This window comes from Grampus griseus (genome assembly GCF_964374135.1).
Source record: "Grampus griseus genome assembly, chromosome: 2".
Lineage (NCBI taxonomy): Eukaryota > Metazoa > Chordata > Mammalia > Artiodactyla > Delphinidae > Grampus > Grampus griseus.
In genome coordinates, this window is record NC_139018.1 from 2,222,636 (window position 1) to 2,243,923 (window position 21,288).

The following is a 21,288-nucleotide window of genomic DNA, read 5'->3' on the forward strand; positions in this document are numbered from 1 at the left end:
AGAATTATCTAATCTCTGTATTCTTAGTACACAGGACCTGGCAACCAGCAGCTGTGAAAGTGCTAGATGAAGAGACAGCCAAGGAGAATTGTTTGGCTGTAGTGTTAAGTTTATATAGGTGAACAGTTAAAAAAAAAAAGACAGAGAAGTGGGTCAAGAACTTTGAATACTAAACCAAAGAGTTTAGATTATCCAGTTTTCTAGAATAACACTACAAAAGCTATCTCAAGAGGGAATTAACATTTGAAGAACCCCCATTATATGGAGTAGACTGGGCCAAGCACTTTATACATGTTAGTTTCTTCAATCACAACAGCCCTGAATAGATGGTGTTATTCTCTTTTGTTAAATAAAAAAGATGTAATATACAGCATGGTGACCATAGTTAGTAATACTGTATTATATATTTGAAAGTTGCTAAGAGAGATTTTTTAATTCTCATGAACAGAAAAAAAAAAAGCCTGTAATTATATGTGGAGATGGATGTTAGCTGTTAACTAGACTTATTGTGGTGATCATTTCACAAAATATACAAATATCAAATCATTATGTTGCACACCTGAAACTAATACAATGTTATATGTTGATTATATCAATTAAAGTTTTTAATTATTAAAATTTTTTAAATGAAGCACAGACAAGTAATTAACTTGCCCATAGTTAAGTGACTTGTATTTGAAGACCGGTTTCAAACACAAACCTGTAACTCCAAATCCCAATTTCTCTTATGTTTTGTTGCTCCTACTTTTTGGCTCCTCATCTGGTCCACTATTCCTCAGAAGTGTCTTCAGAATCTCTCCCTCAACCACAGTCCTAGGCTCCCACTTTATCCCTCACTTCTAAGCCCAGACTCTTTCCATCAAGCCTCCCTTTAAGAAAGCTATCTGAGGTTTTAAGAAAGGAGAAAGAAGATGAATTCATTGGAACTACTGAGGGAAGAGGCTGAAGATACAGGACACTAGAAATGAGAGAAATGACAACATAGAGATGAGAGATGAAAAGACCAGTAAACAAACCACTAATGATGGCTAACATTTAGCTATTACTTATTATGAATCAGGCACCATTCTAAATGCTTTACACATATTGTCTCATTTAATCACTAATTCGAGCAATATTTATTTACTCTTCATCTGTAATAAATGACCAGCATGTTCTAGGTATTTGAAATAGTATTAATAAACAAAACAAACATTCCTGCTCTCAGGGAGCTTTCAGTACACCAGAGAAAACTGACAAAATACAATAAACATAAGAAATATGCAAATTATATAATATGTTAAAGGTAACAATGCAATGGAAAAAAAAACCAGATCAGGATTAGGGAGGTTGGGAGGGCCACAGATGGTCAGAGTAAGACTCACTGAGCTGATGTTTGAAAAGAGGAGAAGGTGAGACAGTTAGCCATGTGGATATCTGGAAGAAAAGTGTTCAAAGAGAAGAGCCAATGTCAAGGCACTGAGGTTGGAGTGTCCCTGGTGTGTTCAAAGAACAGCAAGAAGACACCTGGGTCTATGAATGTAGTGGGTGCGGAGAGGTAGGAGATGAGGACAAAGAGGTAAGGGAGGCCACAGCATGGAAGACCTTATTCTTATAACAGTCCTATGAGGTCATTACTACTACCAATCCCACTTTATAGATGAGGTAACTGGGGCATGAAGAAGTTAAATAACTTGTCCAAGGTCACACAAAAAATGCTAGGTCAGATTATAAACCCAAAGAGTTACTATTATAGTGGTTGGAAAACATGAGCCCAAAGCCTTTGACATACCTCCCATTACAGGGAAAGGTCTATGTCCCTTCCACTTGAATCTGGGTGCCCATGACTGCTCTAACGTTTTAAGAATAAATGGCAGAAGTGATACTATGTGACTTCTGAGGCAAGGTCATAAAAGGCAAGCAGCTTCTGTCTTGTTTGCTGAAACACCGAGCCACCTCATGTGTCCGATCACACTGGAGTCTCCATGCTGGAGAGGCCCATGTAGCCACTCTGGCCAAGTCCCAGCTGAGCTCAGCCTTTTAACAATACCTGCCAAGGTGCCAGATATGTGAGTGAAGAAGCGGTCTTAGGATGTGGATCTTCCAGCCCAGCTACTCAAATCCCCCAGCCTTTCGTTATTCCCCCAAACTGAAGTCCCAGCCATAAACCATTCCCATCTGAATTCCTCACACAAAATCTGTGAGTATAGTGAAACACCTGTTGTTTTACACTACTAAGTTGTGGACTGGCTAGTTCCACAGCAGTAATAAGTAGGACAGCTATACAATAAGCAGGATATAAATGTTAAGCACCTGGCCTAAATTAACAGAAATGGAAAAAGCAACTAGAATACATTACCATGGTATGTAGAAGGTTCTTTATCATTGAATATCCTTAATGTCTAGAAGGCAACCTTCTTTTAAGAAAAGAAAATATAAGTTCCTTTAATCCATTCCACTAGTAAAGCTAACACGTGCCGATGAATACCAAGGCAGGCCTAGGGTAGGCAAGGGCTACACAAGGGAAGGAAGACAAGGAAAGAGGTGGAGACAGTACGTGAACAGAATGCCATCAAAAACACCTCAAGTACCTTGAACAACAAAAGCTGCTTGCCCAGCTTAGATTATTCTTCTGGACAAAGAATGGCAAGGCTAAGGGCAAAAGGCTGTGCTAGGAAATGGTTCTAGGTCTGTTCCTCTCCAGGACCCTCATGCTAGTCTGCTACTGTACTCAATGAAGTCATAAAGGTACTGACTACAGAAAGAATGGGGTTATATAAAATTCTGGAATAAAACCTTTGGTTCAGCTTACTTGAACTTCATGTTAAATTCTTCCAATACAGATTTTCATGTAAAATGTCCATAATACAAACCCCACAATATTTCAACTCCACCTCCAAGCAACACCTAACTATTAGCATGAAATACAAACAAAACATCTCAAGCTTTATTCAAGCTTCAACTCTGAACATCAAGATCCCAGGTAACCCACAGAAACAATGCCTTATCTAGTCTGCATAAGACTGTATAAGACTAACCATGGCCAAGCAGCTCAGGTGACTAAAGTGCAGTGCTAAAGAACTCTAGCTTGAAGAAAAAGTTGGACTCCCCCCAAAAACGTCATTTTCTTGCAGTGCCAACTTCTGCCCTCTCAATTACTGTTCAGGCAGGTGCATGTGGGTCAGCACAAACCCCTTATTACTACTTGCAGACCAACTCCAAGCACATTCTTTAAATTCCTACGTAAGACAACATTAAAGCTGGGAGATTGCCAGGGAAGAGATTTGTTTTCTCCTTGTTTATTTTGAAAGTTTAAAATGGATGTGAGACAAGTGAATTTCTGCTTCAGTCCTCCCAGTGGTGATCAGAAGCGGCTGTACTCCCTGACTCTTACTTCCAGCTTGGAAACAAATTCCAGGGATAAAATTTGGCTATGGGGACTTCCCCGGTGGTCCAGTGGCTAAGACTCTGTGCTCCCAACGCAGGGGGCTCGGGTTCAATCCCTGGTCAGGGAACTAGATCCCACATGTCGCAACTAAAAGATTCCGCATGCCGCAACTAAGACCCGGCACAGACGAAAAAAAAAAAATTGGCTACGTTTTAGAATCCAGAACAATCCTCTCTGAAATTAAAGATAACAGGGACTATTAGGACTTCCCTGGTGGCTCAGTGGTTAAGAATCCGCCTGCCAACGCAGGGGACACGGGTTGAAGCCCTGGTCGAGGAAGATCCCACATGCTGCAGAGCAACTAAGCCCGTGCACCACAACTACTGAGCCTGCGCTCTAGAGCCTGTGAGGCACAACTACTGAGCCCACGAGCCCCAGCTACTGAAGCCCGCGCGCCTAGAGCCCATGCTCCGCGACAAGAGAAGCCACAGCAATGAGAAGCCCGCGCACCACAACCAAGAGTAGCCCCAGCTGACGGCAACTAGAGAAAGCCCACGCGCAGCAACGAAGACCCAACGCAGGCAAAAAAGAAAGAAAGAAAAAAAAAAGGTAACCGGGACTATTAATTTATATTAAACTGTTTATGAGTCGTTTATAAGTAATTACAATATAAATACTCATGCACTACACAATCAAAACGACCAATATTCTACTCATGGAAAATTTCCACCTTTATCTAATTTACATAAAAAAGAAATGAAAACAACTCTGTAATTGAATAAGACCTTTTCCCAAACACTTTGACCCAATAAAAAATATTCTTCAGAAATCAACTTTTTTTTAAGAAACGCCCAAACCCTTGATTCAATAGATAGTTGTGCTTGGAAGTTAGGAAGATTAAATGAAATCATATTACTTATTTTTTTAAAGATTTTTTTGATGTCGACCATTTTTAAAGTCTTTATTGAATTTATTACAATATTGTTTCTGTTTTATGTTTTGGTTTTTTGGCACGAGGCATGTGGGATCTTAGCTCCCCAACCAGGGATCGAACCCACACCCCCACCTGCATTGGAAGGTGAAGTCTTAACTGCTGGACCGCCAGGGAAGTCCCCATATTACATATTTTAAATGAAATATTATATAAAGTACTTAGTATTGTTGCCTGATATTATAGTTAGTGATCAAAAATAGTAACTATTTTTATTCTCCATAACCACACTTCCCTACAAAGAACCAACTTTAAAAACTCAAGGAGGGCTTCCCTGGTGGCACAGTGGTTAAGAATCCGCCTGCCAATGCAGGGGACACAGGTTCGAACCCTGGTCTGGGAAGACCCCACATGCTGCGGAGCAACTAAGCCCGTGCACCACAACTACTGAGCCTGCGCTCTAGAGCCCGCGAGCCACAACTACTGAGCCCTCACGCTACAACTACTGAAGCCTGTGCGCCTAGAGCCCATGCTCCGCAACAAGAGAAGCCACCACAACGAGAAGCCCGCGCACCACAACAAAGAGTAGCCCCTGCTTGCCGCAACTAGAGAAAGCCTGCGCGCAGCAAGACCCAATGCAGTCACACACACAAAAAAAACCTCAAAGAAACTGAAAATGTTATTGAAACCATTGAAATCTCTTTTCTTTAGTCATAATACAATCTAAAGGAGCACTGTTTAGTCAGCAAGTCTTCACTGAATACTAAGATAGCAATTCTTTAAAGTGTGGTTCCTGGATCTGCAGCATCAACATCACCTGGTAACTTGTTAGAAATGTAAACTCTAGGGCCCCGAAGGTAGAATCAAGGTCTGGGGGTGAGGCCCAGCAATCAGTGCTTTCATAAGCCCTCCAGGTGACTGTGGTGTTTGTTCCAGTTTGAGAGTTTACAGACTAGTTTCACAGAGCTCAGGGTGCTTTGTTCTGCAGGGACTAGGAAGTCCTAAGGCAGGGGAGTGATATGGTTCCTAGGTATATCCTCTACAGCGCCTAGCACAGTGTCATACACATAGCAGGCAGTCAGATCTTAACAGGTTAACAGTTTCATACAACCAACAGCTGGCTAGACAATAACACCATCAGTTTATTTATTTCACAGAGATAAGGAATTCTGATGACTGTCTGCATTAACTAATAATAAGTAAGTACATGGTGTGCACACACACCAGGAGCTGCTAAATTGGCAAAGCCCTCCAGGACCTCTAGTACCTTTGGCAAATAACCCAGGCTTACTTACAAAATGTCATATGCTTTGAAATGTAAGTGAAAAATACATTTCTAATTTTGCCAGTACACAAACAGGATTTGTCCATGACCTCTATACAAGTCAACTGTAGAACATAAGCTAAAATGCAAACTTTTTTGTTGCCTTTAAAAAAAAGCATCCTGGGGGACTTCCCTGATGGTCCAGTGGTAGATAATCCACCTTGCAATGCAGGGAACGCAGGTCGGGAAACTAGGATCCCACATGCGGTGGGGCAGCTGGGCCCCGCACCACAACTACTGAGTTCGCGCACCTCAACAAGAGAGCTCGCGTGCGGCAAACTACAGAGCCCAAGTGCCCTGGAGCCCGAGCAACAAAACTGGAGAAGAGAAAACCCGCACACCACAACTACAAAGAAGCCCGCCCACCACAACGAAGAGCCCACGCACCACAAGGAAAGATCTTGCATGCCGCAACTAAAACCCAACTCAGCCAAAAAAAAAAAAAAGCATCTTGAGGACTTCCCTGGTGGTCCACTGGCTAAGGCTCCGCACTTCCAATGCCCGGGTTCAATCCCTCGTCAGGGAACTAGATCCCACATGCATGCCGCAACTAAGACCCGGTGCAACTAAATATATATTTTATTTAAAAAAAGACTTATCTGTGAAGTATTTAAAAAATAAATTTAAAAAAGCATCTTGTTTCACATATTAGCCATCTATAATATATGGAAGCAAGATTTATTCTAATTTGAACAAAGTGTTTTTAAAAAAAAGACAACTGAGGAAACAAGCACTGATTGGATATTTGATATTAAAAAATTATGATAAAGGATTAAGGTTACATTTTTTAAAGAAGGTTTATCTCTTCTAAAAGCTTTGGAGATGAAATGATATGATGTACTGAGCTTGCTTCTTGGGGAGAGAACAAATAAAAGAAGTCTGGTCATTAAGCTGTTGAGTACGTGGTGGGGGCTAACTAGATACCAGGGTTTCCCAACCCTGGCACTCTTGACATTTTGGGCCAAATATTTCTTTGTTGAGGGGCCAGGGGGCACTGTTCTATGTACTGTAAAATGTTCAGCTGTATTTCTGGTCAGTAGCAACGCTCTTCAGTTGTGACAACCAACAATGTCTCCAGACATTGTCAAATGTCCACTGGGGGGGGGGGCGTGGCAAAATTGTCCCCAGTTGAGAACCATTGATAAATACTTATTAAATTCTCTTTATTTGTTTGAAATTTTCCATAGCAAAACATTTTTAGAAGTCTAATTTTAATTATACTCTGTGTATTGGTACAACTACATCTCCCTAGTTGAATAATTAGTACATAGCTTTTGAGAAACAGTCTGCTACACAAAAAAGCAGAGAGGATTGAGATGGAGACCTGAGGTCTAGTACAGGCTCTGCTGCTAAACAGTGAGTAGTCACAAGCAGCTCCTGTCATCTCTCTGAGCCTCAACATCCTCATTAGGTCTGACTGTTTGACTAGTCCTTCTGAGTTTTAAAATGATTTGATAACAGTTTTATCTTTTTTTTTTTTTTTTTTTTGCGGTACGCGGGCCTCTCACTGTTGTGGCCTCTCCCGTTCCGGAGCACAGGCTCCGGACGCGCAGGCCCAGCAGCCATGGCTCACGGGCCCAGCCGCTCCGCGGCATGTGGGATCTTCCCGGACCAGGGCACGAACCTGTGTCCCCTGCATCGGCAGGCGTACTCTCAACCACTGCGCCACCAGGGAAGCCCCAGTTTATCTTTCTATACACCTATCAGCTAATGGTGAATACTCACATCTGGAAATCAAACAACTGAAAATAGAGTAGTGTACTAGCATGAAGATAATATTCTTCTTGCAAATTATCTGCCTTTTATTATTCCTGATCTATAAGCAAAATTCTTACCACAATTATATTTACTTAAAATTTAAATAAGATTCCTAGGGTAAGCAAAATGGAGAGTCTTTTTACAAAATATAAAGACAAAGCTATTTGTCATATCAGCCAAAATGTCCATCAACTGGTGAATGGATTTAAAAAAACCGGTACATCCAAACAATGAGTTCATTACTACTCAGCAATAAAAAGGAGTGAACTACTGATACACACACAAACATGAATAAATCTCAAAAGCATTATGCCAAGTGAAAGATGCTACACACAAGATTACATGCTCTCTGACTCCATTTAAAAACGTTCTAGAAAAGGTAAAACTATAGAGACAGATAACCGATCAGTAGTTGCCAGGGGCTGAGGGAAGGGAGAGGGGATTGACTGTAAAGAGACACAAGGGACCTTCTTAGGCAATGGAAACATCCTCTAACTTGGCCGTGATAGTGATTATGTGACTATACATTTGTCAAAACTCATCAAACTGTACACTTAAAAAGAGGGAATGTTCTATCTCAATACACCCAACTTTAACAAAAGAGATGCCCAACAGACTGAGAACTCCCATTCATTCTTGAACCCTCATCACTCGATTGGCAGGAAGTCTAACACTTAGCAGTTCAGTAGTGGTAGGTAAATAATATGGTATATGCCAGACGTGTAACACTGGCACAAGGGCACCACACTGTAAAAGATACACAACTACTTCCAGAACATGTCAATGCCGGAGTTAAAAACAGGGCATGGTGAACTAATGCAATGATGTGCTACAAACCTCTATTTTAGCACTGTCAAAAATTCAATTTTAAATACATTCCATGAGAATAAAGGCATACTCCATACCCTACATTGTTTTTAAAGTTAGTAATTCCTAACGACACAAAAAGACTACACCATAATTCAACAAATTCAACAGAGAACAAGGTAAAGACCCATTTGGTGTAAATCCCTCATTATAACAAACCTGCTATGATTGTTTCTGGCTTCAGTTTATTCAGTAAGTATGGAGCTCCTGCTCTGGTTCAATGTAAGATTTTGCAATGGAAGTCAATGATCAAAGCTAATCAACTCACTTTTTTGCTTGCTCCGCCCGACAGGGTAGTCAAAGAACAACAAAATGATGAAGTAAGAATTAGGTTCTTCAAAGGGTCTATGAGAAAATAAGTTCACTGACTCACCTAGTCTAGATTTTCTACTACTTTTTATGTAACTTTCTAATCCATCTCAGGTAAAGGAACATACACCACTGTACCACTTATTTACCAGGTTAAAGAGCATTAAATACCACACCTTAATATACTGGAGGGATGCCTTAGACCAAGGTTTACATAAACAGATTAAATCATCTGACAGCTATCCAGCAAACAAGTGGCATTCTGAAGATTAAAATGAAGGCATTTGATACCACTAGGCCACAAGGTCTCAGGACGTAATTGAAAGCATGAAAACAGGCAGAGCCAGGAAGCTTTTCCTAAGTGATAGCATTTTCTTGCCAGGAATTACCTCATAACACTTAAAATAAAAGGCCAGTGAAGTTTCTTTACGAGTTATTTTTTAGATATTTTTGTTTTTAACAGAAGACAACTCACAGGTAGCTTGGAACAGTCCTGAAGCCAGTGCTAGAGAAGAGTTCAGAATGCACTTGGACAGAGTCAACATTTCTCCAGTGGAATTTCTACTACAAGTTGTCAGGCCCTAAAACTGCTTGCTGTTCCTGGCCTTCTGAAAAGGTTTCCGTGAACAAAATCAAAGGTTCCTTTTACAGAATCACAGAATGTGAGTGCCAGAATGACCTAAGAGCTCATCTAAGCCAACTTCTTTTGGGGAAGGGGGAAAGTTAAGCCCAGAGTGGGTGGCCCTCCGCTAGGCAGTGGGTGGCAGGGCTGCTTGACTACACATCCTCCTCTGAAATGTGCTTAACCAGCTCCTTCAAAACAGATTCGTACGGAAACGGGGCTACTCCTCGACAAAGTCTTAGCTCTCTCCAAGAACTTCTGAACAGCTTCGGAGTTGCATCGAAGGGGGCCGAGAAGATTCCTCAGTGCGCACCTAGTTTTAGTGACTGTCACTTAGTTTAGTGACTGTCACTAAATTTAGTTCGAGACAACTTAAAGAACGAGGCATGACGGACAGTCCACTCGATCCAATCAATTGCGTTTAATCAACACCACAAACGTGTTTTTAACCCGACAGCCTCTCATGAGATGCCTACCTAATTTAAAAGGTGAATTTAGTGGAAATAAGCCCTGTACACTGCGGGGACCCGACACACGCTCGGAGAGACCACCGCGCGGCCACCGGCCGGCCACGCTGCAGCCCTCAGGGTTCGCTACGAAGCGAGCCCCCGGCGTAATCGCGGATGCACTTCCCCGGCCCGCGCGCTCGGGAAACGGGCCGCCGAGGCCGCCTCCCGGGGCCCATGGCCGTCCACCGGGCCCAGAGCGCCGCGGCCTGGGGACCCGTCGGCGGCGAGGCGAGGGCTGCGGCCGCGCTCCCGGGGACGGCGCGCGCAGACCTGGCCCGGGGCAGTCGCCTAGGTTACTCACGTTCTCAGTGTCCCGTTCATTCACCGTCGGCAGCGGGGTCCTAGTGGACATTTTACTTCACTTCACTTCTGCACAACGCGAGGGTGAAACAAATCAGCGCGGTCCCGGGGGCCGGAGAAGCGGCGTCGAGGGCCCGGCGGTTCCGGAGCGGCGCCGCTGCAGGGCGGCTCCCCTCCCCCACGGCCGTCTAGATCCCGGGTCGGGCCCGGGCCGTCCCCCGGCGGGTCGCGGGGCTCATGCTCCCCCGGCCCCGGCGGCCGCGCCGAGGAGCCCCGCGGGCGGCGGTGGCGGGGCCGGGCCGGCGGCGGCGGGCTGCGGGTCGGCCCACTGGCGTCCCCGCGCCTCCGGGCGCCCCGCGGGCCCGGACCCCCTCGCCTCCTCCTCCGCCCCCGCCCGTCGCGCCGCGGATTTCAGCGCCGGAGCCTCCACACAGCGCCGCCGGCGGCCCCTGAAGAAGAGGAGGATGTGGAGGAGGTGGAGTGCAAGACAGGTCCCCGCGGGCTGCGGGCGCCGACCATGGATGGGGCTGCGGAGGCGGCGCCTGCACCCGGCTGTTCTTCTCCCTCCGGCTCGCTTTCCGCCTCAGCCTCCGCCCAGTGGCCACCGACACCGCCGCCCCCAGCACCTCCGAGCCTCACGGACCCAAGATGGCCGCCCCTCGGCTTCCTTTGCTGCCTCCGGATGCCGGAAGTGACGGCACCGTCGCCTCCCGGAGTCCAGCCAATTAGCGCGGCCCGAGGAAGCTGGCCCGGCTGCTGTTGCTAGGGGTGACTCGGCCTGGTCTAGAGCCGAGGGGGCGGCGCCCGAGGCTGGGCAGGGCTGGCGGGTCCCGGCGGGCAGCGGGGGCGGCGGGTTCCCAGCGTCCAGAGCACGCGGCACCCGTGAAAGAGCCGGCAAACGGCCCTGGGCGGCGGCCTGAGCTTGACTGCTGGATTGATACTTATAGTGTTGATCGAGGGCCTGCTGTATGCAAAAGCTGAGGTAGCGTCCCTCAAAAGCTGGGACCGCGCTGCCCCAAATCGAGATATAACAGCAATTATAGGGCCGGGGCTGTGGGGAGGAGCCGAGTTCCTGCATCGTTAACGGTGACCCGGGAGCCGAGGACTCAAATCACCCTTCCTGCCTCCGGCTCTGAGCAGCCGGGGCTGGGCTCAGCATCCCGAAGGCGGCAGACGCGTCCTGCCCTCAAGGAGCTCGCGGTCAGGAGGGAGATGGACCCGGACCCAGCTAAAAGCCTTTCGTAAGGAAGAGCGCTAGAAGGTGGCGGGGAGCCCTAGAAGCCTCCTGGGATCACCGCGTAAATGCCTGTAGGGGATTTATAACCAGACTTCAAACCCCGGGTCGGATGCTCAGATGCTCAGTGGACGGATGCTCCACCTTGGGGCGGAGCTCGGTGGACGCTTGCAGACTGGGACGTTGGAAATGGAACCTCCCCTAGAAGACTTCCTTGCTCTGGAGCCTCTGAATGTCTCCCGAGGACCTGCCTAGAGCCGAGCCAGCGTTGGATGGAATGCTTTGGTGCAGGGTTCTGAGGAGGAAGAGCGGAATGGTCTGGAGTAACATGAACTGTTACTGAGAGTCTACCTTGTGGGTACATTACATGTTACCTCATTTAAGCCTCAGAGTAACCCTGTAAGATGGACAGACACACCTTGTGATCCCAAGTCTAAACAGGTTACAGTGACTTGACCAAAGTACCCAAGTTGGTTAGCCGCAAAGCTGGGATTTGAACCTATATCCTAAAACTTTCGTAACAGATAAGCCCTTGTAGTGGGTATGTCTTGCTTTTCTTTTTCTATTTTTAATGTTTTCTCTTTTGGTCCCCCAGGATGTGACTCCTCTTGCTATGTCTGGGACATTTCCTGCTCTGTGAGACATATACGTCTTTAAACACCAGAATCATTCCCATGTGAGGACTAAGATGCAGTCAGGGCTTGCATCTCTCCCTCTCAGGAAAGTGTTCACTGGGCCAAGGACAGCCCTGTTTAAAATGTCCTTCTCTTTCTCCCTCTTTGGCCAAGCAGAGATGGTTGAATTCTTGTTAGTTAAATGTGTGTTTCACACAGTTCAAGTGAAATGTGGGTGAGCACAAGATTGTGGGAGTCCCTGAAGGGACACTTAGCCCAACTTGGGGAGTTGGGTCAAGGAAGCTTCCTGGAAGAGTGGTGGTTATGCTGAGTCTAGAAGCATGAGTCGAGTTAGCTAGGTGAGGATGGGTGGAAAGGGATGCCAAGCAGGATGGCCTGTACAGATGAGGAACAACATGGTGGGTTTAGGTCAATGTCAAGAGGTGAGAGGTGAGACTGGAGGGGTAGGCAGGGGCCAGGCCAGGTTTAGACACAGCATGGCACTCCTGATGACAGGAATGTCAACTAGGTCAGCTGGGAAAACACGCAGAGGACCCACAAAAGGGTTTCAGCCTTGGGCAGGAGCTGAGAGAAAGGGTTTGGATGATTCAGAACATTCCACATTGGCCAGAGAAGTGGCTGGGGGTGAGGTTTCCACCTTGATGCTTTTTTCACTGAAGCCACACATTAAATAATGAGTCAGTGAATGCCAAGAGGTAGGAAGTGAAACTGACAGTACTTAACTCAAGATGCTTCTGGTTTTCATAAAGGCTAGAATTAAAGAAACACTTTGAACTTTTCATAGCGCTTATGTCAAATGATATCATGGTACCATAAGGAGCTGGAAATGGGAGATAAGGCGTACATGTTATGTGAAAACTGGAGAGGAGGAGGAGGAGAAAAAAGAAAAGAAAAGAAAAAACAACACATTATTCTGTCTGAAGGACCCTCTGTAGCCTGAAATATGTACTTCTGTGGATCTATGGTCTGGAAGGAATGGAAGCACAGGATCTGGAAGTTTTCCTGGAATCCCTTCTTCTGTCCTTTTTCATATTCCTGTTTCCTATCATCATATTAAAATAGGTTCTATTTCAGCCTCCTTAAACTGAAAAGACATAACTAAATATACCAAGTTGTGTATGTGCTTAGGTAGTGCCTACTTTCATGTCAAGGAGGAAGGTCATCCTGAGAGGTAAGAAACTGAAGATAATCTAGTCCTACCCTTGCTGCTTTAGGACAAAAGAGAAACTGAGCCTCAAAGAGGTGAAGTGACTTGTCTGAAGTTGACAGCTGGTTAGCAGCAGAGCCAGAATGGGGCCCAGATTTCAGAAGCCCCAGACCTATGTCCTTGCTCCACAGCTACTATGGGCATGTGGTGGGGAGATCTGTTTAGCACCCACCCCATCCCAGCACCAGAAAGAACGAGTAACTGCACTAGTCCTGAGATTGCTCTCCTCTGGACTTCTTATGCAAGAAAAATAAGTCCCCATTTGTTTAAGCCATGAGAGTTTAGGCTGTCTGTTACTTGCAGCCCAGTGCATTCCTAACCAAGACTATCATGTCAAGTGGTCAGATCTCCTGACCCCTGGGCCTGTGTTCTCTGCACCACATCTAGTTTGGACAGAGGTGGAGAGGCCTGCTTCTGCCTGACCATCACACCACAGCATTCACAAGCACAACTCCCCTTTGAGAAGGTGTGGGAACTGCTGGGATCCAGGATCCATTCCTCAGCATGTGTGTGCATGTGTGTGTTGTTGTTGTGTAATTGATAGGGAGCAGAGAGCTGAGCACTGAGAATAAATAAAGCCAAGAAGAGAAGGGGTATGATAATTGTGGGACATCTGGGGGTCATCATGCCTGGAGGCAGGGACAGGTGTGCCCCCAAATAGGCCACAGATGCTTAGAGGCTGCCACCCAGGGAAATATAAAGTCCATTCCAGACTCCACCCTCCCCAGCTTCCCCAAGCTGCTCCCCAACATACCGGGGGTCAGAGCAGACATGCTGCTATTCTTTTAATTCACTGCTCTGGTCTCCTTCACCCCATTGGGGCCATTGTTTTCCTCTGTGAGGGCCATCAGGCAGTTTAGGAATTCTCACATCCAAGACTTGTCCCTGCTGTTCTGCCTGGGATGGTCTAGTTGAATCTTCCCTATTGTTACAAGGCCCTGTCATCTTACTTCTTCTATGGGACCTTCTCAGGCTAGCTCCCAGTGAACATTCCCCCACTCCCAGAATCCTTGATTTTTGCTGCCTGAGGTCATAGTACGTTTACTGAGTTCCATTTTGAGTACATTTACTGTGCTCCAGCTCTATTGGCAATGCACCAAGCACCTATGGTAAGACCACTAACTGCACCAGCCCGGTGAGGGAGGTGTCAGCCAGTGCTCAGAGAGAGGCTGTAACTTGTCCCACGTCGGCACAGTTCACAGAACAGCCATGATCGGACTCCAAACCTGTGCTCTTCCCTCCAGTTGTCTAGTGGTGATTGGTTCCTTTTGTTCTGGGTAAGTGGAGGGCATTCTAGTCCGTTTGCTTAGCTCTGAGGAGGGCCCAGTTTGAAACCCAGCATAGATCTGTCAGGGATTTTCCACCCTTCTCTCTTCCACAGTACTGTATCTTTTCAGGATAATTGTGGATGGACTGTTTCTGAGATGGATCACAGACTTCCCAGCCTTCCTAAACACACTATTCTGAAATTTTCAGCTTTTATGAATGACTCATAGTCCTTTTATCAGTTCCCATGATGCACTGCAATATTGGGATGGCCTTGGGGGATGTGGGGATAGAAAGGGCCATCTGCCCGGGCACTTAGCAGCCCCAGGCTATTGAAATGTTCTATTCTCTCATTTGTTGGAGATTATAGATCCAGATCTAGGTACACAAGGACACGTATATGACCTTCTGTTGGGTATCATTCCTATATCCTGACAGTGGAGCTCTCTGTGCAGGCCCTTTCCTCCGTCCACTCGGCTCTGAGCTGGGAAAACCCACTGTTTAGAACTATCCAAAGGTCTATGGAGGCAACAGAGGTGGTAGGAAAGCAAGGGCTCTGGAGTTTCAACCCTGGGTTTCAACCCTGGCTATGACCCTGAATGCTAGGTGACCTTGGCAAATCACTTCATGTGTTTGAGGCTCAATTTCTTTTTTTGAAATAATTAATTAATTTGGCTGCGCTGGGTCTTAGTTGCAGCATGTGGGATCTTCCTTGCGGCATGTGGAATCTAGTTCCCTGAGCGGGGATTGAACCCTGGCCCCCTGCATTGGGAGCACAGAGTCTTAGCCACTGGACCACCAGGGAAGTCCTAAGGCTCAATTTCTTAATCAGTCAAATGGGAATATTAGAACCTTCCACCCCTGGTTGCTGTGGGGATCCATGGAGATAATGCCCAGAGAATAGCCAGCATGTATGTGCAGATTTCACCCTCCCACCGCAGAGAGGAGCCTCCTTCCCGGGCAGCTGCACTTCTCAGTTCTCCCCTGGATGAGCACAGGACTTGGAATCTGTAGACATAGGTCAAGGTTTACCAGGCCACACATGGCTGCGCGTCAGAGTGTCACTCCTCCTCCCATCCAGTTTCACCTAGCTCACTGGGCACTGAGCTCGTTATAGGAGGTAATGGGTACAAACGAGCTTGGTAAGGGGTGCTGCAATACAAAAGGGGTTGGTGTTTGTATTATTGCCTCTATTTTGTAGACAGGAACATGGAAACTCAGGAAGGGCAGGAGGCGTGCTCAAGCTGCCCAGGGCAGAAAGCAATGCCCTCAGATTCCACTCTGGTGGCCCTGACACCATGCTGGCAGCAAAGACAGATGGGCAACAAAAGAATGAAGGAGAAAAAGGATGAGTGGGTAAATAAAACCTGCTCTCTCCTGGAGCATCGTATCTGCCCCTTCCTTTAGGGTTGTCCTATTAAAGTAAACATCCCCCCAAAATACAAATCTCCCAAATACAAATCATAACTTTTAAGTCTAAGCTCTGTCAGAGGAAAGAATATTTCTTCCATTATATAGGTTCCTGCCCAACCCTTGGAGCCACGGGACCCCCACAAAAAGCCGTGTTAGCCCTTAAGGGTGGCCCTCTATCCTTCCCCACTCTCTTTCCTCTGTTCCTTTCTTCCACGGCGTTAGGTGAGCACCTGCCTTATGCAAAGCAGTGGTTTAAGCACTGGGGATATAGCTGTGAACAGAAAAAGTTAAAGTTCTTAAGCGTCACTTACAGGATACATGTAAAAGAACTCAAAAATAATATAATTTCAAGACAATAACTAATAAAAAATTTAATCAGGGTAAAGTGATAGAAACTAGCTCTTTGTTTAAATATTTATTTATTTTTGGCTGTGTCGGGTCTTAGTTGCAGCACACGGGCTCTTTCGTTGCGTTGCGTGGGCTCTGTAGTTGTGGCACTCAGGCTCTCTAGTTGTGGCATGCGGGCTTAGTTGCCCCGTGGCATGTGGGATCTTAGTTTCCCGACCAGGGATCGAAGCTGCACCCCCTGCAGTGGAAGCATGGAGTCCTAACCACTGGAACACCAGGGCGTTCCCTAGCTCTTTTGTTTTAATTCAAATTTTATTCAGTTTTTTTCTTTTGGTAATAGATGCACATGGTGCAACATTTAAAAGTTGCAAAGGAACATACAGTTACAAAAAAGCTCCCCTCCACCCTATAACAATTTCTGTTTTTGAAAATATCAAGAAGGTGAAAATACAAACCTCAAATTGAGAGAAGATGTAACTGATAAAGGATTCATATCCATACTCCGTAAAGAATGTCTACAATTGGGGCTTCCCTGGTGGCACAGTGGTTAAGAATCCGCCTGCCAACGCAGGGGACACGGCTTCGAGCCCTGGTCCGGGAAGATCGCACATGCCGCGGAGCAACTAAGCCCGTGCGCCACAACTACTGAGCCCGCGCTCTAGAGCCCACGAGCCACAACTACTGAAGCCCGTGTGCCTAGAGCCAATGCTCCGCAACAAGAGAAGCCACCGCAATGAGAAGCCCGCTAACTGCAACGAAGAGTAACCCCTGCTCGCCACAAGTAGAGAAAGCCCGCGCACAGAAACAAAGACCCAATGCAGCCAAAAATAAAGAAAGACTTAAAAAAAAAAAAAAAGAATGTCTACAATTTAGTAAGATAAATAACATAATATGAATATGGAAGAGACATAAAGGCGGGGGAAGGCATAAAAGCAGGCACTTCACAGTGGTCAATAAATGTAAGAACAAATGCTGAAACTGATTTGTTAATGCAAATGCAAACCAAGACCATAATGAGTTACCATGAAACAGCCACCAGAAACAGTCAGACAAAAGCAAGTGTTGCTGGGTATGTGGAGCAAAAGGCACTCCAAGACGCTGCTGGGAGGAGTGGAAATTGATAAAAAAGGCCAGAGCAGAAAATTATGAGAGGCAACACATACACCACACAGAGGACCAACAAAGCCAAAAATTGGTTCCTTGGCAAAAATGAGTACAATCAACATCTTGGGAAACAATCTGGCATCAGTGAGTACGCTTGAAGTTGTGTATCCCCTGCAACCCAGCGATACCATCCACAGTATTTACCCTAAAGAACCTTCTGACCATGTGCACAGGGGACATGCATAAAAATATTACCACATTGCCATTTGTAATAGGAAAACCCTAGAAACAACCTAGTTGTCCACTATCTGTGTGAATAAAGAATATAGCACGTTCACACCAAGAAACAGTATACAGCAGAGAGAACTTTATTGCAACTATGCAGAGCGACGTGAATGAATGACAGTTCTTGAGTACAAAAACAGTTCATATAGACTATACAAAGCATGATTCCACTTATGCAAACTGCAGAAACAAAAACATGTAAAACCAACATGTTGTTTAAGAATGCAAACATAGGGGGTAAAACAATTGAAAAAAACGTTAAGGGGTGATAAGCCCCCCAAATCAGGGTAGCGGTACAGTGCTTACCTTTAGGGGAAGAAGAGGGAAACGAGAAGCAAGTACAGGAGCGTTTGTGTATCACAGCTCCTGACCAGTACTTGAGATGTACCTGTCAATGAAAAAAAGTAACTTATTGATGTGAAATTCACAGAACATAAAATTAACAATTTTCAAGTGAACAATTCAGGGGCATTTAGTACACTGGCAAGGCTGTGCAAGCACCATGTCTGTCTAGTTCCAAAACATCTCCATCACCCCAAAATAACACCCACACCCTGTTAAGCAGTTTCTCTCACCCCCTCCCCCCAACCCCTGACAGCCACCAATCTGTTCTGTCTCTGGATTTGTCTATTCTGGATATTTCAGATATCAATGGAACCAGACATAATTTGATCCTCTGTGTCTTGCCTCTTTCATTAAGGACAATGTTTTCAAGGTTCATCCACATTGTGGTATGTATCAGTACTTCCTTCTTTTTCGTGGCTGAATGGTAGTCCGTTGTACAGATAGACCCCATTGTGTTTATCCGTTCATCCATTCATAGCCATTTGGCTACTTTTTGGCTACTGTGAATAGGGCTGCAATGGCCATGTGTACCCACATACCCGCGTGAGTACCCGTTTTCAATTCTTTTAGGTATACATCTAGGAGGGGAATTGCAGTTCTATTCAGTTTTTATTAAAAAATAAAAATCATGAACAAATGTTGGCCAAAAAGAAAATAAAATGACCCTCCGGCGGGTGTGGAGGGGCTGAGAGGGAAGCTGCAGGCCTGGTGAGGAAACTCCTGCACAGCCAGGAGTGAAGAGGGAGCTGGGGCCAGGGCGGTCGTGCCGGGTCAGATTTGGGAGAGCTTATCCCTGTCAGGACTGCAGGACTTGCTGATGGACTGGATGCTTGGGGAGACAGAAAAAGAGGGACTGAGGCTGGCTCCCAGTAGCATTTCCTGAGATGGGGGAGACGTGGTTGAAGGAGGGGCGCTGGGGGATGGCAACAGAAATAAATCCGGTTCAGTTTTGTACACGTTACTTCTAAGATCGCTGTCAGACATCAAATGCAATAACCCGGGACCTATTTTGTGTCATAATTTCCATCTAATAAAAATGGAGTGTGGGGAAGAAAGACATAATACCTCCTGCAACATTATTATTATTGTAACTACGTTTTGGTTGGTTGGTTGGTTGGTTGGTTTTTTCTTGGGATCTTAGTTCCCGGACCAGGAACTGAACCCGGGCCCCAGGCAGTGAAAGCACCGAGTCCTAACCACTGGATCGCCAGGGAATTTGTTATTATTGTAACTACATTTATTCAGGAATATAAACTCAGTAGGAGGCATGACTATAAATCTGTTTTTCTCTGCTCCCTGTTTTCAGCAGAGTACTGTTGAATTCCTAACTTTCTGGACATTTTCAGTTGTTGAAAATCTGGCCCAGTTTAAAGCTGCCAGATCGAACTCGTTGTAAGGGTGGGATTCACCCCACCCCATGCGGCTGGTGAGCCACCAGAGGAGGAAGGGGGTGGCCCCTGGGCTTGGCACACCTCCTCCCCTTTCTGGGTTGGAGCTCCTTGGGGCAGTAGGGGAAGGGCAAATACTGGGGTGAGCCGTGTCTGCCCCAGAGGACACTGAGGGTCAGAGAAGCAGCAACAACCCACCCACCAGCCTGCACCGTACACCTGTTTAATGCCTCATGGCTGGGAGACCCCACAGATAGCCCTGGGCCCTATGCAGGGCCACCTTTTTCTTCTACCTCCCTGCATATCCGGGGAGTCTGGGCTTAAATCCTTCTGGCGCCCTCAAACCCTCCTTGGACCCTCCCTGGATCCTCGGCCCCTCTTTCCTCTGTACCCTCCCCCTCCCTACAGACCCTTCCCCCCAGGCACCAACCGATGCCTTTCTCCATGTTCTAAAACAGGGGACCCGTGGGACTTCCCTGGTGGTCCAGTGGTTAAGACTCCACGCTCCCAATGCAGGGGGTCTCAGTTCGATCCCTGGTTAGGGAACTAGATCCTGCATGCCTCAACTAAGAGCCCACATGCCGCAACTAAAGATCCCGCATGCCACAATGAAGATCCCACAGGCGGCAAAAAATATTTTTAAAATAAAATAAAACAGGGGACCCTTGTTTGTTCCCTGCCCCCAGTCTTTGGTTCCCTTCTCTTGCATTGTTGCTGAGGTCAGACTGTCCCCACCATCTCCACACAAGGCCCCAGTGACTCCCAGGTTGCCCCCTCCTACAGGTATTCCCAACCTCACCCTCCATCAACTGTCTGTGGTATACGGGAAGGCCCATCAACCTGCCTGCCTTCCCTCTTATCTGCCTGGTCTCTCCTGCAGCGAATGAATTCCCATTTTACAGACGAGAAAACTGATACTCCTAAAGGTTAAGCAGTTTGCCGAGCTCCCCCAGCTGGTAAACGCTGATACCAGAACTCGACTCCATCTGTGCCCCGGAGTCTGCGTGGGACCTGGGGAGTGTCTGAGCTCACTTGGAGGTGGGTCTCCTGCCCCAGATTACACCCCAGCAGCAGCCAGCCCTGGGCTCCAGTGGACTTTTACAGACTTAAGGATCTGGGGCCCCTGAATTTGGGCAGTGAGAAAACGAAAATGAAATTGAGTGATGAGTAGTTGACTTATTCATCAGAGCTCAGAGGAAGGAGCCTGAGTTTGCTCGCGTGGTTAACCCCTCAGCGGACCAGGAGGAAGCAGAAGCCAGGGACTCACCAGGGACTCGCCAGGGACTCGCCAGTGAGAGGTGCTGGAGAGATGGCAGCTCTTCCACCTCTGACCTCCCAGGGGCTGCCTGGGGCCTGCCAGACCTGGGCTCACTCTGGTGCGGGAAGGGGCATCAGCTGGGTCTGGACAGGAGAAAACCCCAGCGGCCCACATCCACCGAGCAGGACAGTGGATTCCCCTGGGGACCAGCGCGCAGCACCCACAGCATCTCCACAGTGCCCCACACGGCATCCTCCCTGGTCTCCCTGGTCTCGGCATGTCAGTTTCCTACGACCACAGACAGTGGCTTGAAACAACATGCCTTTATTCTCTTACAGTTCTGGAGGCCAGAAGACCCAAATCAAGGTGTTGGTAGGGCCACGCTCCCTCTGGGGGCTTTAGGGGAGAATCTCTTCCTGGCCTCTTCCAGCTTCTGGTGGCTGCTGGCTCCTTGCCTTGTGGATACATCACTTCAGTCTCTAGCCACAGTGCCATCTCCTCTTCTCTCTGTGTGTCTAACGTCCCACTGCTTTTCTCTTAAAAGGACACTTGTCACAGCTGAGGCCATGCTAAACTAGGGAGCCCTCAGACAGTCCACAACTGACTGCAGGTGCATGAGTGGACGGACCCAGCTGAGATCAACTAGACCCACCTAGATTAGCAGAGGGACCCAGCTTACCTACGCATCCCTGAGCTAAATAAATGCTTATTATTTGTTTATTTATTTTAACGTTTTTTATATCTGTGTGATTTGAATCTTTAGTATCTTTATTTCCTTTGTTTCTCTCTTTGTTTCTTTCTTTCTTTCCCTCCCTCCT

At 46.7% G+C, this 21,288-nt stretch overlaps 1 protein-coding gene across 9 annotated transcripts in view; it reads right to left on the reverse strand.

Annotated features, from left to right (window-relative positions):
• MARK3 (microtubule affinity regulating kinase 3) overlaps positions 1-10,632 on the reverse strand; it is a 107,666-nt gene extending 97,034 nt beyond the window's left edge. For all 9 annotated transcript variants that reach the window (XM_082647090.1, XM_082647085.1, XM_082647089.1 and 6 more), the window contains exon 1: positions 9,989-10,632. In XM_082647090.1, the coding sequence (XP_082503216.1) occupies positions 9,989-10,039 (51 nt within the window). In that variant the 5' untranslated portion in view covers positions 10,040-10,632. The remainder of the gene's footprint in view (positions 1-9,988) is intronic.
• Positions 10,633-21,288: the final 10,656 nt, after the last annotated feature.